The 19093-nt window shown below is 34.2% G+C and overlaps 1 protein-coding gene across 1 annotated transcript in view; it reads left to right on the forward strand.

The window, feature by feature from the left end:
- The window catches only part of LOC306887323 (thrombospondin type-1 domain-containing protein 7A-like), a gene marked incomplete at both ends in the record, with an annotated part of 128458 nt that overhangs the window by 77380 nt on the left and 31985 nt on the right, over positions 1–19093 (forward strand). Inside the window, 4 exons of the mRNA XM_079444969.1 lie at positions 744–899; positions 2799–3002; positions 7536–7730; positions 14856–15087. Of these exons, the coding sequence (XP_079301095.1) occupies positions 744–899; positions 2799–3002; positions 7536–7730; positions 14856–15087 (787 nt within the window). The remainder of the gene's footprint in view (positions 1–743; positions 900–2798; positions 3003–7535; positions 7731–14855; positions 15088–19093) is intronic.

Here is a 19093-nt window from a genome sequence, read left to right on the forward strand (position 1 = left end):
TATTAATTCACCTATTAGATATCACCATACTTCCCCATTTAATTACATTTACGCATTGCAAACATTTTTTCAGAAATACTGTCAATGGCCAAAAATAAAATACATTTTGAGCATGTTTTTAGGAATAAATGTTACCCAAGTGGAGATTTCTAACTCTGTACAGAGAAAAAAAAAAAATTAAGAAAACAAACTTAAAAGATAAGTACTGTAAATAAAATTGTCAGATACAATTCAGTAAAATAAGCAAAAAAAAAAAAGTATTTAATGTATGTAAATGTATTTTGGACATTTTCTATTGAAAAAAAGTTCCCAAAATCTCAAAATTGACCAGTACATGAAACACAATGATTTTGCCTTAATTTTATAAATGTAATTTTATAATTATATAAATTCTTATTTATTTGTTTTAATATTTTAATTTTATTTAATTTATTTAATTTTCATCATTATATTTCATTATATGACGTATTTTACATTATTGATAACTGGGAACTTTACCAAATTAGTCCAAATATTTAATAAACAAAAACATCGGGTTGGAGATTATGCTGAAATCTCAGGAGATTCTGGTTTTCTCCTGTTTTTCTTTTGCCGTGAGGCAACAGAGAATCAGGATTCTTCAGAGTGTGTTTAATGTTGCCATTTGTTGTTTCCTGCAGTTACATAAAGCTAATTGTCCATCTTGTGTGGTGATCATGTGGGAATCTTGCTGCAGTGTTTTAATGCGTGTGTTTGCGTTGTAGCATCACAACCCGTAGACATTCGGCTCTGCAAGGGAACGACTCCGACTACCACGCAGCTGTGCCACATCCCGTGCCCTGTGGAATGTGAAGTGTCCCCGTGGGGCGCCTGGGGGCCCTGCACCTTTGAGAATTGCGATGAACGGGTTGTGAAAAAAGGTAAACATTGCTGAAACCAATAATATATTCACTGAAAAGGAAGTGTCAAGGACTGAGACACAATATTTTACTGAGGCACAGAGCTGTTTTACAGCCAGAATAGAATATTTCCTTTTGATTTATCCAATATCTTATATAATTTGTCCAAAATGCTGCATTATGGCATATTAGCAGAAATCACATTTTAAACATGTCTTAGTATTTCTCTACTGTACATTGATTGTATTATATATATTATAACTAACTGTCCCATTTTTAATGCCATTAAGACATTTTTTACATTATTTTAACATTATTTTCAAGTTTTTTTTCAATTCAAGTTTATTTGTATAGCGCTTTTTACGATACAAATCGTTGCAAAGCAGCTCTACAGGAAATTAAGTTTCCACAATATATTTATATATTGCTGCATTTTGGACTATCTGTAGCTTGTTTATTGAAGATGCAGGACAACCAGCTAGCAGTGCATTACAATAGTCCAGTCTAGAGGTCATGAATGCATGAACTAGTTTTTCTGCATCAGAAACAGGTAGCATGTTTCGAAGCTTGGCAATGTTTCTAAGATGGAAGAATGCTGTTTTTGTAACATGGGAAATATGATTTTCAAAGGACAAGTTGCTGTCTAATATAACACCCAGATTTTTGACTTTAGAGGACGTAACAGTGCATCCGTCTAGTTGCAAATTGTAATCCAAGAGATTCTGTGTACTGTTTTTTGGTCCAATAAGTAATATCTCTGTCTTATCTGAATTTAATAGGAGGAAATTATTGGTCATCCAATCTTTTACATTTTTACACAATCTATTAGCTTAGAGAGTTGAGACGTTTCATCTGGTCTTGTTGAGATATATACTTGAGTATCATCAACATAACAATGAAAACTAATCCCGTATTTTCTAATAATATTACCAAGGGGCAACATGTATATTGAAAATAGCAGAGGACCTAGGACAGATCTTTGTGGTACTCCATACTTTACTGGTGATAATTGTGATGACTCTCCATTTAAATGAACAAAGTGGTAGCGATCGGACAGGTAGGATCTAAACCATCTTAAAGCCTGCCCTTGAATACCAGTATAGTTTTGTAATCGATCTATGAGTATGTCATGGTCTATAGTGTCGAACGCAGCACTAAGATCAAGTAATAATAGCAATGAGATGCAGCCTTGGTCTGAAGCAAGAAGCAAGTCATTTGTAATTTTAACAAGTGCAGTTTCTGTACTATGGTGAGGCCTGAAACCTGACTGAAATTCTTCATAGAGATAATTTTTTTGCAAGAAGCAGCACAATTGAGCAGACACAACTTTTTCAAAAATTTTAGACATAAACGGAAGATTTGAAATGGGTCTGTAATTTGCCAGTTCATTAGAATCTAGTTGTGGTTTCTTAATAAGAGGCTTGATAACCGCCAGCTTGAATGGTTTTGGGACGTGGCCTAAAGATAATGATGAGTTAATAATATTGAGAAGCGGTTCTTCTGCTACAGGTAACAACTCTTTCAGTAGTTTAGTGGGTACAGGATCTAATAAAGACGTTGTTGGTTTAGATGCACTGATAAGTTTATTTAGCTCTTCCTGTCCTATAGTTGTAAAGCACTGCAGTTTTTCTTTGGGTGCGATGAATGAAGCTGAAGTACTGTTTCACAGTATTAATGTTGTATTAATGTTTCACAGTATTAATTAATACTCTTAAAAATAAATAAATAAATTCAAAGAAAGGTCACGCATCCACCAAAAATCACTTTAGGACAAGTTGGTTAAAAGTAATTGGGTAAAATGTCATTAAAAATGACAAGAGTGATATCACTTAGATATTTTGTCCTAATCCAGTGACATTTTTAACTGTGACTTACAGTTGTCTTATAGAGACAACTAATAGACCTTGTGTTTATTTGCAGGTTTCAAGTTCAGACGACGTATAATCACTAATTATCCCACGGGTGGTGAGGGGAACTGTCCTCATCTGGTGGAGGCCATCCCGTGTGATGATCCCAGCTGTTTTAGCTGGCAGCTAGTCAAGCTAGAGGAGTGTATCCCAGAGGAAGACATGGACTGCGGGGAGGGAACACAGACTCCACAGGTCCTCTGCATCAACAACGAAGGTATTAAACACAGCTGGCTTTTGCACATGTCAGGTTTACACTGCAAATAAAATTATATTTCTCATTTTAGTTAAAAACTGTAAAATGCTACAGTAAAAACCAGTTGGCTCGCTTACTATAAAAACTGTAATAGATCTAACGGAATCATTAATGTAATTTTAAGATTAAAAAAATAGTACATTTAACATTATTTTACATGTTATGTCATTTTATATTTAACGTTGAAAAAATGTAAATTGACATATCCAGAATGGACACTTCACATTTTATGGTTTTTCATTTAAATAATTGTTTCTTCTTCGTTTCTCAGTTATCAGTACGTAGGTACAATCAATTGTATTAATTTATTTTATTCTATTCTGTATTTTAATCATATTTATTTCATTTAAACTAACTTTTATTTAATTTTAATCCTTTTATTTATTATAATCCTATTTTATTTACTTATTTTTATTAGTATTTATTTTCATCTTTATTTAATTTTTATTACTGTAAATTTCAGTCCGTAAAATTTAAAAAAGTTGTCCGTAAAAAAGTTGCTGCTGTTTTTTTTCACACCGCTGCTATTTTTTTTACAGTAAATTTTACTGCTTTTTTACCGTGTACTAAAGCACTATTCGGATGAGTTTACTTTACTAAACAACGTTTGAGTTACAGTTGATAAAATACGACATCTGTCATTTGTTGATTCAGATGGGATTGGGATCTCTATTGATGCTGTTAATACATGCATCATGAATCATGTTTAAACTTGATTAAAATCACGTATGTCTGTGAAAGCTCCTCAGGGAAAACTAGTCCAATCCAAATAGGGCTTAAGAAAACTGCAACTGGAGTATGTGGTCTTTTTCCAAAAATGCAAATATAATCTCTTGCGTGAAGCTTGCCAGATGATTATAGCGCAAAAGCAGGCCAGTAGAATCTCACTTGTGTTCTGACGGCTTCTGTGGCGGATGTCTTTAAAAAGCAGGATTGATTTTGAATCCGGTAATTAGCCTCTAGGAATTCAAACACTATCCTAGCGGAGGGCAGCCATATCTCGTCTCTCAGCTGCTGTGTCCGGAACGTTTTCCTTCTCAGCTGGAGCTCTTTACAGGGTTAATGCTGCAGAGAGCAGAGGAGTGTAAACATGCTGCTAATGGTGATCGTGTCCTCCTACAGCTCAGCTACTCAATAAAGACAATCTCAGCCGTGCCTGGAGAGACACTTGTATATTTGACTGGTTAAAGATTCGTAAATCGGCCTCTTCAGCAGCAGCTTGTTGATGAGGTGCCTTTCTGCAGTGCTCTTTAGTAAAACACAGCTATTAAAAAATTTGGTAAGGTTTTTTAAAATATTTTTGAAAGAATCTCTCATGATCACCAAGTCTGCATTTATTTGATTTATTAAAAACAACAACATTAATACTGTAAAACATTATTGCAATTTAAAATAACTGTTTACTACATGAGCATGTAATATGTAATTTATTCCTGTGATCAAAGCTGATTTTTCAACATCATTACTTCAGAAATCCTTCAGAAGTAAATGTAATATGCTGATTTGAAGCTAATTTTTTTCATTATTATCATAGCTGGCTGCTTGATATTTCGGTGGAAACTACAATAAGTGTTTTTGGATTCTTTGATGAATATAAAGTTAAAAAGAACAGCATTTATTTGAAATAGAATATTTTTTAACATGATAAATTTCTCTGCTGTCACTTTTGATCAATTGAATGTGTCCTTGCTAAAAAAAATAATATTTCTTTAAAAAAAAACAAAAAAACATACTGACCTCAAACTTTTAAACTGTAGTCTATATTGGCAAACTGACACTTCAAAACAGCTTGGTTTATTTATTTCAAAAATATCTTTAAGAGGTTGCTTTTGTTCTGAGAAAAGGTCTAGTATTTGGTTTGGTATTTTCAAAAATAAAAAATAAAAAAAATTGGCCAGCACTACATAAATCATAATCTTATTACTTACCATTCATCCAACTGACATCATGCAGTACGCTATGCAATTTCTGCACCACAGCAGAGACTCCAAATGAAATAATGACTGTTTCCAAACAGGTTTCCCACTGTTTGCCATTGGCTGAGTACACAGATGAGCCCACACCATTGGTTGAGCAAGTGTTGCTGTGTCAGGACGCTAAAGCAAACAGCAATGTTTAGACAGACACAAGGTCACAGCGTTCTGACAGTCTTCTGACACATCTGACAACATGACACCCCTGTTTCTCACGTCTAAAACACCTTGTTAGTCCTGCTAAATACTCCATGTTCTCAAAGTTGACAGCTTTGTGCATTATTTTTGTGCAACTGATCTAGGAAAACTGTCATAAATGTGGGGGAACAAAAAATTATGTTTGACGGTCAGTTTTCAAATCTAAAAATTCATGAGATCTCAAAAGAAAACATATTTTCGGTTTTCTCTGGCCAAGAACCGTCCGACTAATATAGCCAATGAATCAGTGTGTGCTTTTATTTCTATGAGCAGGTTTATTTGCAATAGCTGATTACCAAAGCAATAGACATAAGTCAAAACATTCAGTGTCTCTCAAATATTCATTGTTTCTAATAATTAGAAACAATTAATTCTTACTTGAAAGAGTTCATTTTTAGCAACCCGTTAGCTTGCAAACCCGTAGTTTCAAGGCAAGCTGGTAAAAAGAGCTTGTTTTTGTGTCGGACTCATCTAAAAATATCTGAGGACCGTAATGGATGTTTGAAGCTAATAACAGTGGAAGCTTCCAGAAACTGCAGATGAAACTTTGTGGAATTTCTCCCAATTTTGTCACATTAAGTCTGAAAAAAGATAAACCATCACAGCCTCTACAAGGAAACATCTGCTGTTTTCAAGAAATCCCTCTGTGACGTGACCACTGTCATTCAGAGTCTGCTGTGTGGCCGTGTGAAATGACATCTATGAAATAATAGTAACGTGCAATAATGTTCTCTAGCATCTGCCGCGTGAGCAATCGAATGCCCCTGTCTCGCCATAACCTGCCTCTCTGTAGCCGTACGCTGTGGCAGATTGATTCCATTGTGCACTGATTAAAATTGATCTGCTAGTTGTTTTTATCTGCTTTGCTCCGACTGTCTCGGCGAGTGACGCGTACAATATTGCTTCACAAATGGCCACGGTTCTGACACAGATCAATGTAAATATTGTATCGCTGTCTGCTACAAGGAAAACTTGGAGTGTCCCTGCTTTTGATGGAAATATTTATTGGGTGTTTGTGGCTCAGTGCTCAAGCAGAGAGTGTTTTTTTTTTTTCTCCACAGCGTGTCACTGAGCTAAAGCCAAAACCGAGCTCATACTCATCAGATTTGGCTCAAAGTAAAAGATTTGATGAAAACCCTTGAGAGAGGCTGTGCGTGGTAATGAACGCTGCCAAACACGGATAGGCTGACAACAATTGCACATGTTTTTGTTTTTTGCCTGTCCTTCAGAACCATCTGTATGATTGCTTTCTACTGTTTTTAGGATGGCACCGTTTCAAAATAGGACAGCAGAGTGGTTTAAAATGCATTAAAAGCTTGTCTGGCTGAATCATAATTTGCATAAAGAAAATGTTGCCTAATTTTAGGGCCATTAACATAATTTGCATTGTGGCGTTTATTTTCATGACAGTTAAGAACATTTTACGCCCTAATGTTCATTACCTTAATGCATCTTCTGTATGTTTTTTTTGTAGCTCCCATTATTCTCAATTGTGATTCTCTTTTAGGTTTTTTTTTTTTTTTTTGGACAATATATGCTTTGTATGTTTATATAAAGTAATACGTTTTTAAATATTAATATTTATAATGTTTTATATTTACATTGTTTACTTAAATATTGTAATGTTTTAATATTTAATATTTTTAAATTTAATTTAAAATTGTAATAGCTTATATATTTAATATCAATTTCATTTCATATTTATAATTTTAATATGCTATATTTTTAATGATCAAAAATCAATGTCAATGCAACAAATACTGCCTTGGTGTATGAATATATAAGAATTAAGTGACTGATTTATTTATTTTTATTATGATTTTTTTTTTTTTAATTTGCATTAAAGAGATTTTATTGCATTATAGTATTATTGCAAGAATTATGGGAGAATGCATGCACAAATTTAAAAAGTCTTAAAACATAGGCTTACTTGTCTTGCCTTCTTGCTTCTTTTGATATTTGAGGTGAATTATGACTCAGATATGTGATTGACAGGTTACGTCAGCTTCACCTGTTTCTTGTACAGTATATAACCTACATGTAAAATCAAATACACCAGATGTTACTATTACATAAATTATGAATTTCTAAGTGGTTGCTGGTCAAGACCACCTAGGAAACTATATTTATTTTTAATTACTGTTTAACAATTTAGCTTAAATTCCTGTACAGCTATAAATGTTTTCATCAGCCCATGCTGGTGTATCATATGCATCAATGTATCAAGTTTGACAGCATGTATAGTAATGCACAGTAGATCTGGACGAATGGTGCTTAGTTATTCTGAAAAACTTTGTAAACCCACAAATGTTTTGTGCTTCAGGTACCGAGGTGGAAAAGGAGATGTGTGCGGATGAGGTCTACCCTTCATCTGTGCCTTGTGTGGTTCCCTGCCCTAAAGACTGCGCTCTCAGTCTCTGGACCGAATGGTCCACCTGCTCCCAGACCTGCTCCAGCAAAACCGCAGAGGGCAAGCAGATGAGAACCCGAGCCATACTGGCTTACAATGCAGGAGAAGGTACGGAAGATGAAACTCAGACAATACTAACGCTAAACACATCGACAGAAACAGTACTAAACAATAAAAATATATATACATTTTAGGCCAAAATATGTTATCATTATATGGTAACACTTTAGATTAGGGGACACTGTTCATGCTTATACCATGAGCTGTGATGAATTATATCTAATACAATGACCTTCATACATTTCTAATTACTGTTTGGGGCCTCTCTAACAAGCTGACATGCAAAAACCTTGCAATTTTCTGTGGTCTGTAGTGCATAAGATGAGCCTAAAAAAGCTGACGGGAAACTGTCAAGGAAAGACTGTTGTTCCACAAGAGTGGAATTTTTCCAACCTAAAACTATCTGAGATTCTGATGGATGACTCCTGCGCTGTGACATCACCCACAGCCAGTGTTCCGAGACTCTTAAATCCACTTTATCTGTTCCAGCGAGGCTTAAGTGTCAGTTTACATGAGTTACCGAGCGCTCCAGTCAAAGTGAAACACAGTTCACAAACGACTTTAGTGAAGTGACTTTACTTCTGTAATCAGATGTAATTCAGAATAAAATTCAACAAATGTGATTATTATCCATCAGGAATTGTGTAAAGTAGGTCTTACATGTCAGAAGGGAAGTGTTAAAAATATAAGGGTCTGAATAAAATTGTCACCATTAAAAGAATGGAAAAATTCTGCATTTGATTTTACGTTGTAACCATATGAAGCATAAAATAATTGTCAGAAGAATTTTTTTTTGTTAATTGGTTGGTTTATTAGCTTGTTAGTTAGTTTATTGAACATGTAGAGAAAATGTTTTATGTTTTTGTTGAGTATCATATTTGATACATCAGGCTTTTATGGCCCATAGAGTATGATATAGGAAAATATTGAATTCATACTCAAGTAAGAAAAAAAAAAAAACCAGCTCAGTTTTATTCAGAGGCCCAAACTATCAAAAACATGGAATTTGGTGCTGTTGCTGATATTTATATGGCCAAAAGTAAGATGAAATTCTGATAGCTTGCAGTTTAAATCAATAAGATTTTTAACACAGAAAGTGACACATAATGCATATAAATATTAGCTTTTACACTTTGTCCCCCAATAATATATTTTAGTAAGATGATATTTAAATTCTTAGTTTTATGATCAAAGCTCTATATTTTTTATTGTGAGGGGCAAAACATATAATGCAATGCAATGCAGTGATGATTGAGAGACTACAAATAAACGTTCCCCAAAAGCTTGCTGGATTATATTTGATACTCATATTTTAACACAGTTTTTCTGCAAATGATGATAATCAAGTAAGCCTTCAGTTCAGTAAGTTTTCATCTTGAAATATTAATTACAATATAAAAGTTATTCTTACCTTTTGCTTTGTTACAATGAGGGTTTTTTCAGTGACAATTTTACAATGATTCTCTCTAATGTTAAGAACGTATGAACAAAAAGGCATGTATCAGATTGTGTGCAACAGATCTTTCACTGAATTTTAGATAATGTTTGTAATTTAGAGGTTTTAGAAATTTGCAACCTGGTCTCATGGCATAAACGTAAATGTTCATTCACTTTTTAGCGAGACCGTTTTTATGTACCTTACTGCATGTTTCGCCATAGTTTCAAAGAGGAATGTCCACTGAGTGGTGTTAAAACAATACGTTCAATACGTAAACCGTTTCATGTTTTTATTACGTTGATATAGGTACGTATTGCTGTGTTTTTAGTACGTTGCTTCAGGTATGTATTGTGGCGGTTCAGAATTCAAATATCTGGACCTTCGTTAAAAATGAATGCTCTATCGTGTTGGAAATATGCCCTACACCAAGCCCAACCCTAAACCTACCCGATAGTGTTGACAAATGCAAAACTGATATAAAAAAGCATCTATTGATGCAACCATGCTATTTGAACTTCCTTATATGCAGATTTGAACTGTTTTGTCGAACCGTAGTTACACGGAGCTCCTCACTTCTCAAGTACAGCTCTGTACTTCGTGAGCTACCGAACAAACCTACCGTCTATGAAAACCCATAGTTAATCGAAACTCTGTAAATTTGTGTGAAAAGGAATAAAAGGCGTCAGAGTTTTACTGCCTCTAGTGTTCATTTCTTTTGGAAACTGCAGTGATATGTACTTATTGGTACGTATTTCGCGTCTCGCTAAAAAGTGCACCCAGGTACATTTATGCCATGAGACCTTCTCAGAAACGTCTATATTGAATTATTGCTGTGCTTTCTCCACAGTGACGTCAATGGTAGTGGCATGGATTACAGTTATGGAGGGTAACACGTCAAAACATCTCATGTTTTTATGGCCTGAAGAGTAGTTTTCCTGTAGAAGTCCTCTTAGATATGTTTGGATGGTTTGAAGTAGCCGCTAAGTCTTGTTTTTTCTTACTGTTGATTATTTTATCGTTACTCAAATATGTAAAACTTAGTACTAGTCGAGTAGATCCTGAAATATTTACTCTCTTACCACTGCTTCTCTAAAGTTAAATGCGAAGCCGCTCATAATTTTTGCTTTATCTCAAGGTCTTACAAGGGTTCCGAAGTTTCCTGAGCTCTTTGGTACAGTTGCTTTCTTTTCATCTCTTATGTGCAGGTTGTAGATTTAGATGTGCAATAAATAGCTTGTATTTAAGTATGTATAGGGTTAGAAAGTGTTAACGGAGGCTTTTATTCTTAGTCTTGTTTTCACAAGTTTAATGTTGCATCCGCAAAGCATATAAATGAAGAAAGTGAGATCTTGCACTTGGATGCATTTGCTTCCAAAGCAGCATTTTCCACTAAAGTAACTGTGTTTTTGAGCGATGAGTTGAGCGTTGCCCTTTGGGAGGCGGATAGATTTATGTGACGATGAGTCTATGCAGCATGCTTTCTGTGCAAGACATCTGCTTGACGTCTGACGTAAGATGCCAAATGCAGCCGTTCATGCAGCGGGACTTTATACATTATGCATGTCCTTGAGAGTCCATTTGTGAACAAGTCAGCAGAATGATGAAACTCATACTGTAAACACGAACAAATTATAGTCCTCTGGGTCTCTTATGAAACTGATATAGCACATTGCAAAAGCCAGAAACATACTTGTGCATTAGTATGGGAACGCAAACACTTCTCGCTAGGCAAACTTACAGTATAAGCATATTGTTGAGAGAGCATTCAGAATGCAGTTCATTGTGCAGTGTATTCATTGCTTTCTCATTTTGTAGCATGAGACACTATTGCAGACATTAGTGTAAACTGTTTTCTTCTGTGGTCAGTTTTGTCTTTCAGGTCAAAAACTGTTACGGTGAAGCAAAGTTCTTAAGTTTGCTGAAATTGACATGTTTTTATCTAGCTACTTGAAGAATAGCATATACAATTTAATGGCCCAGACATTTTAAAGCAGTGATGTGAGGTGGACAACAATTTTGGGTATTTTATTTTATTTTATTTTATTTTCACAAGACTTTATTTTCTTAATATTGTATTTAATCTTTGTTATTTAAATATAATAATAATAACAATAGTTTGATAATTATATAATAATCATATATAATACAATCTATAATAATTATATACAATAAATTCATGGTAATTAAATATAAACTTCTTTTTAAAGCTGAATATTTAAGTTCTTGAAACATTTAACAATTTAGCTTTAGTAATAATTAGTTTTTAGTTTATTTTGTGTTAAGATTAATTATCGGCTTAATAATTGTCTCCTGTATTGTCCACGCTTTCTATATTGGTCAGTTTAATGTGCTTTTATTGCAGAAAAACTCTAAAAAATAAATAAATAAAACTCAGATTTTTATCCCTGGAAAAATCATGGAAGCAAATAAAATATTAAAAGCCATTAAATTTTCTAATGTGAATATAAATGCTTTTTGGTTATGTATATTGTTTCTGTATTGTCATATTGGATATGTTTGTTCACTAATAAATATAACTACACAGAAATACATATATATTTTATTTTATTTATCTTTGGACAGGTTTCAGGTTAAATACTGATATATTTTTTACAATCAAAACGCAATCAGTACTATTAATATTATTTTTTATATAAATATACTGTTTATTCATATGTCACCCCTATACGAACTCCGATTAAGGCATCACATTTTCAGGCATTTTATTTATCCCTGATTTTTAGACCATTATTCAACAAAACCAAAATAGTGAATTTTCTTTGCTGTTAGCATAAAAGTAGCACAATAATTCATATTATGTACCAGCTTTCCCATATATGTTTGAATACTTTGCATTTTGCATGTTTCTGGCTTAAACCCTGATCATGAGGTTTCATTTCTCTACATCAATTCGTTAAAAACACCCACAGAAATCAAACAGCGAACGTGCTTTCTTTGATTGCAGAACATCTTCTGAAAAGCTCAATGTCAAGATTCTGTGGAGGCGTTCATAACCCTGCACAGTTAAGCTTCATAGAGACACAAGTGTGTTCCTGTGGAAAGACTGCGAATACTCATTTAGGCTTTTCACACTTTGGTTTGTTCATTCTTTACACTGAGTGTTTTACACTCTTCATACTGTACCCTGGGTTAGTAATTAATGATAGTAGACGTTGAAGTTTCACACTGTTTTTGTAAACCCTGGCTTGCTTGCTTGTTTGCATATTTATGACTTTAATAACATTGATTTAGGAGTTTACTTCAGATGCTGAACAGTTTTACTTACTGCAGCTATGCAAAGTGCATGAAAATGTCATGACCTGAGCACTGAGGCGGTTTATGATTGGTTGTCTGTTGCCAAACGGCATTGTTGCCATACTGTATATAGAACATTTTTCATTTAATGTAATTCTTCTGTGCCCTGGATATTTTGTATTTCGTTTACAGTAAATCCTTTCATAAAAAGAATGCATTATAGTTTTAAAATATAGTTTACAGTAGCCTTAATGTTTAGTTCGGCTCAAATTATTTTTTGCTGCTTTTAAAAGGTTAAATTTGCCAGAAAATCTCTATCATCATTTTCTTCATCTCTTCGTCTCTGCTTTATACTTTATATGAAAGCATTTATGAGAAAAATATGGACTTGATGAATTTGGTTTTTATTAATTTGATTTATTGGCCTTTATCGTCTTAGAAAACAAACATATTTTTCCAAAGATATTTGTACTTGGTTATGATGAAAATGAGAAGTGACAGCGGAGCTCATCTCTGCCATCAGAGTACATAATTTTAAGATTTTTTGTACCATGAAAATCACCAAATCTGTCAGCAGCGTTTTTATGAATTAAAATTTTATTGACGGCTACATGTTAGAAAGTTCAAAGCTTATCTACTATAACTTTTTATTTACTGTAGTTTTTATTTATTAGTAATTTCATAGTGTTTTGTCATTTTTGTTAGTTTTGTTTTTAATGTCTGTGTAGATCTTAGTAATTTTTATATCAGTTTTATGTTATTTTTTCATGGTTTTACTTTATGATAATAACCCTGGATACCACATTATACTTGAAGGCTCATCAAAGCCATGATCAAATCTTATTTCAGGACATGTGATAAATGTTTTAACAGATGAAACCTTGTTTAAAGAAGTACGATTTTTAAAGTCTCAAAAGTGCCTTGAACTGAAGAATCATCCATATATGTTTTGGCATCACAAATCAGGGCACAAAATTATAAGAAAGAGCCTTGGTTACCAAGGGCTTAAAGTTAAAGAAAGTGTGAAAAGCCCTATTATTACCCTTCAACTCATTGCCCAATATAAACACAATAATCACCTGTTTAATGGATCTGACAGTCAGCTCCAATAACTATACTGTGTGCATTATAAAGTTAAAGCAGGCAGATGTATTCGCTCACTTCCTCTCATAAAGCTCTTGCTGTCCTCTGAGAATGAGAGTGCTTTGATTCACAGGCCCACTGGGCTGCTCTGTCATCTGCAAACCTGTAAATGTCAGCAATTATTTAGACACACCGCGCCGTTCTCTGCCGGCTGCATCGACTATCTGCCACTCCTGAGAAATTAGGAGGCGGCAATTATGTGGAGTGTTTCATCTTAATCAATTTACAACAAGTTTAAGCTACTGGAGACGGCAGCGTTATGTTGAGATTTGAGAAAATGAACACTTGACCTGTCTCGCTCCAGTGAACACAAGCAAGAAAAAATGGAAGGAGGAAAAGGAAGAACAGACATTTTCATATGCATTCGCAAGGCTAAAATGGCCTATGCAAAATTATTTTTAATTCCAGTATATTTTTATGTTTTCAGTTCTTTTTAACTTTTTATTCTTCAAAGAATCCTGAAAAATGTATCACATGTTCCAATAAAATATTAAGCAGCACAGCAGTGATAATAAATGAATAAAATGAAGGATCATGTGACACTGAAGACCGGAGTAATGATGCTGAAAATTCAGCTTTGCATCACATGAATAAATTACATTTTAATGTATATTAAAATAGAAAGCTTTTAATTTAAACTTTAATAATATTTCTAAGGCTGCACTCGACTAAGGATTTTTCTGGTCGACTTGTAGTCGTTCATATTAAGCATTAATCGATTAATCTCACGTTTATTAATAAACCATTTAAATCATTATAATGAACCTTTAATTGCCTACATAGCCTAATAAGCGCTGGAGCACATGCATAAATCTTGCCATAGCACACCGGCTGAAGAAATGATTATGAATGTGTCAGTGAAAAACAGTAAGGAGACTGCATTAACGTTTTTAATAATTTGATAAACTAGTGCTTTTTTTGTTTTCAGTTAAAGAGATTAAAAAAAACGCGTCTGCTCCATATCAGATCAGCATTTTAGAATGATTTTTGAAGGATCATGTGACACTGAAGACTGGAGTAATGATGCTGAAAATTCAGCTGTGCATCACAAATATAAATTACATTTTTTGAATGTATTCAAATAGAAAATAATTATTTAAAAAAGTAATAATATTTCACTTTTTTAATCAAATAAATGCCACCTTGATGAGAATAAGAGACTTCTTAGAAAACATAAAAAAAATGTTACCGAAGCATAGTGAATTTCTGGTTGTTATTATTTTCTTCTCCTTCATCTTGAACACTTCCAGTGTGGAGATCCTCGGGCTGTGGTGGAGTGACATGAAGTGTAGTGTAGACACGTGTCAGACCTAATGCACGTCTTCACACTCTTGCAGGAGGTTCCAGCTGTCCGAACACCAGTTCCCTGCAGGAGGTGCGGAACTGTAATGAGCATCCTTGCATCGTGTATCACTGGCAGACGGGCCCCTGGGGACAGTGCGTGGAGGACACCACCACATCCACCCTCAATACCTCCTCCAGCGCAGACAAGTCCACCTGCACCATGGGTGTGCAAACGCGCAAGATCATCTGCGTAAAAGTCAACGTCGGACAGGTGCCGCCCAAAAAGTAAGTCTGCATGCATGTTTTAAAGGCCATTTTTAGTTGTTTTCCCTACTCTGAAGAATTCTGTATGTAAATGACTTATATGATTCAATCATTTTGCATGTGAAATGAGTAACAATCTTGCAGGTTGTGGATTTGCTATCGGCTCCAATATAATTTGCATTGCATAATCTTCAATAACTTCCTTTTTGCAGAGGTGTTGTTAATTGATGTTCCAATTTTCAGAACACCTAATAGCTATTAATATGTAAGCATGGGCAGTCTTATGTTATTGTGCTCATGGTTGAGAAGTCCCTTAATATGGCAGAGCATCTTATTTTAGATTGTCAAAAGTACATAAGAAATAAAATGTTATATTACATGAGAAAATGAAATCTAAATGAAAATGAAATTGATACATTTTTAAATATTTTACAAAATTAAATAATTTTAAAGGCAGTGCACTACAATACTATTCAGTAGCATAAAACTGTACTGCATCATTTTATTTTTCTGCATTACAATGAGAATGCATTGGGGGGGGTTTAGCATAATGACAACGTGATGCTTAATTCAGACGCAAAAAAGTATAGGGTCCTAAATTGGTCCTAAGATAGTCTTTATTCATCTCATTTCTCATCATACCTCAACTCAAGTGTCTCGGTTAGTGGTGATGGAGAATTGTTCAGAAGAAGATGGATTGCTTGTGTTTGAGTGGCAGATTGTAATTGCTCTACAGATGTCTGCGTGCTCACAAACCCTATCATTCCACTGCAGGCAAACGAGCTGCTAAAAGCCCAATAAACATGGAGTCACAAACAGGCTAATTAGCACAGTCATTTTCAGACTGCCTAATTTCCTATTGATGATAATAGCGGTAATTAAGGGGGTTTGATTCTTTAATGCAATTTAATCACCACTAGATGAGGGACCTCTTGAGGCTTAGCACAAACAAACCCCTAAAAATACATCATTGATCCACTTAGACGTTGTCCTCCTGACAGTCCTTTGTGGAAACAATAGCAGTGGGTTTTTTGGCATAGACAAATAGAGGCTTAGCTATTATATTGCATTTTACCACTTCAAGGAGCAGAAAGTCGTGTTCTAGTCTAGACGGGATCGGTTGCAAAAGTGCAATTTGATGAAGTGTCAGATTTTAGGACTGCAAAAAAAGAAATAATTTTCAAACACAAGTCATTTTTCAATGTTCAGAATGGTTTAGAAAAAGTATTTTTACTTTTTTACTTCTGTAATGTATAATGTATGACTTTTTTCAGAATTACAAGTTTATACTTTACAATTCTGCCTTGATATCTTGCAATTCCGAGTTTATATCTAAAAGTTCTGAGTTTATATCTCACAATTCAGTTTTTTGCTGTCACCGTGAAATAAAAATGTAATTTCGACTTTCCTCACAATTATTACTTTTTTCTTGCAATTCTTAGTTTGTATCTTATAATTCAGACTTTTTTTTCTCACAATTTTCTCAAAATTGCGAGATATAAATTTAGAATTGCAATTCCATGTTTATATCTAAAAATTCTGTTTACATCGCACAATTTGTTTTTTTGGTCATAATTCTGGGTTTATATCTTACAGTTCTATTTTTTGTTTCTGCCACAAAATAAAAAAATAAAAAGGTAATTGCTAAGTTTATATCTCAATTCAGACTTTTTTCAGAATTTATGTTCAAAGTTTATGTTTCACAATTCTGCCTTGATATCTTGCAATTCCATGTTTATATCTAAAAAATGTTATCTCTTTTTTTTCTTTCAATTGTGAGTTTATATTTCACAATTCTTCATTTATAACATGCAGCTTTTGTGACGTTTTTTGGAAATTGATTGGATTGTGAAAAATGGGCGTTATAATTTATACTAGTATGTAGTCATGTTGCTGGAAGTGGGGTTCGAAAAGCGAGATTTGGAGATGTAGTTATATTTTGATGAATGATTATGATTAAAATCATGTCTATTCTATGGAATAGTATGTGGTATAATGCATATAAGATCAGAAATGTGTATACAAAATCAACATGATCAATTTTGACTTCATTTGTATGCATTCGTTACCCCAAAAATGTTGTATTGTTTACGTGGCTTCAGAGGCATTTGATGTGACCCAAAACAAAATCAAAATTCACATCCTCTCTCAGACCTGCATTTCATTTTGAATATCTCGTATAAACCTGCTCGCAGTAAATCATAAGTCATGTTTTTGCCCAGGTCTGGGGCAGGCAGAGCTTATGCCGGTTTTCCTGCCCTGAGCCACTTTGTGTCACTCACAGCGTCAGAGTGAGAGAAAACGCACAGACACACAGACAGCGATGTTAAAGCTCAGAGCCCGGACCTTTGATGCATCTCACAGTAACTGACAACTGCTGCTGCCGTTCAGGTTTGTCTCTCGCTCTGACAGCCAAGCTAGTTGTTTTTTAAGATACTTATACAGACAGTATAGTGAGCAAAAAGCAGGAAACAGTCAAAAGCATGTGCACTGCCACTCTGTCACAACTGAGACAGTACAAGAAGGAAGAGCGTTTGTAACACTTAAGTATTCATACAAGGCTTTCACACAAGATACACTTTATATTTTAGCAGCAGCAAGATGAGATGTTGCATTTTTATAAAATTGCATTTCATTTGTTTTTATATTTTATACACAGTACACACATATATTATGTAAACAAACTTTTGGATGCGATTAATCATAAAATTATAGCTAATTCAGAATATCGAAATTTGTGTGTGTGTGTGTGTATATATATTTTTATAGCAACAGTTTGGACAGAACCCTTTTCTATTGTAACATGACAGTGCCTCTGTGTATAAGACATGGTTCAAAAAGTCATGATTGATTCATTCGGTGTGGAAGAACTTGACTGGTCTGCAGAAAGACAAGTCCTGATCCCAGCTGAACACCTCTGGTGTGACTTTAAACGCAGACCTTGAGCCAAACACTTGTCACCAAACACCAATCTCTCTCTCTCTCTCTCTCTCTCTCTATATATATATATAAATATATCTACAGTAAAAATATTTCTCTCTCTATATATATTTCTCTCTATATATATATATATTTCTCTATATATATTTGTGTGTGTGTGTGTGTGTGTATATATATATATATATATATATATATATATATATATATATATATATATATATATAATATTATAGAAATAATACTAAAATAACACTGGAATGAGCATGTGCGTTAACCGGATCTACTTTAAAAGAAGATGAAGATGCTGCATTGATCCGTTGTCGAATATTATTGCTGATTTGACGTAGTAAAACATTTATTTCGCCATTTAAGTAGACAGGAGCTGTACTTACACGACTTGTTCCTAAGATAGTTCTGGTTATTTTATTTGCTTATCAGGTCACAAAAGTTGTACTTTAAAGGAATATCCTATTAGAAGTGATTAACAATGCTCAGACAGCGTTATAATAGTATTTCCAGAAACTCTAATGAGCTACTTCAGTAAAACCTTCAAGGAAATGTGATCCCTCACTTCACGCTGCTAGTTATGACAGTTAATCCTAATTGAAAAATAATGACAACTTAGAGAGGGCAAAGGAACGATGCATTTGTTCTTCCTCGTGGTTAAATGTATGAGCTGTTTTTTTAATGGTGCTGTTGGAACGTTACCAAGCCTTATTCCTCTAATCCTTTCTGTTCACAACAATAACAATTTTGATTTTAATTTTTAATGAGTCATTTCCTTGTGTGATATTGCACTCTTAACCAATCGTAGCAGGTTAGGCATTAAATAGTTGAGCCAGTGCCTGTCTTGAAATGTTGCTAATGCTCTGTCAGAAATGTACCCAATCTCCAGGAGAGCCCTGCACACCCAAACCGGATTTGTTTCTCTGGTAGGATTTACCGCTTCTGTTATTGGTATTACGATTGAATCAGCCTTACATATCTTTTGCTTTATTATATTGTGGCAGATTTGCAACCCTCATGAAACATGGAGCACATGGCGCACATGGCGACTGGCATCCCAGCGCACCGGAGCCTGGAGGAT

The sequence above is a fragment of the Barbus barbus genome, assembly GCF_936440315.1.
Source record: "Barbus barbus genome assembly, chromosome: 21".
Taxonomy (NCBI): domain Eukaryota; kingdom Metazoa; phylum Chordata; class Actinopteri; order Cypriniformes; family Cyprinidae; genus Barbus; species Barbus barbus.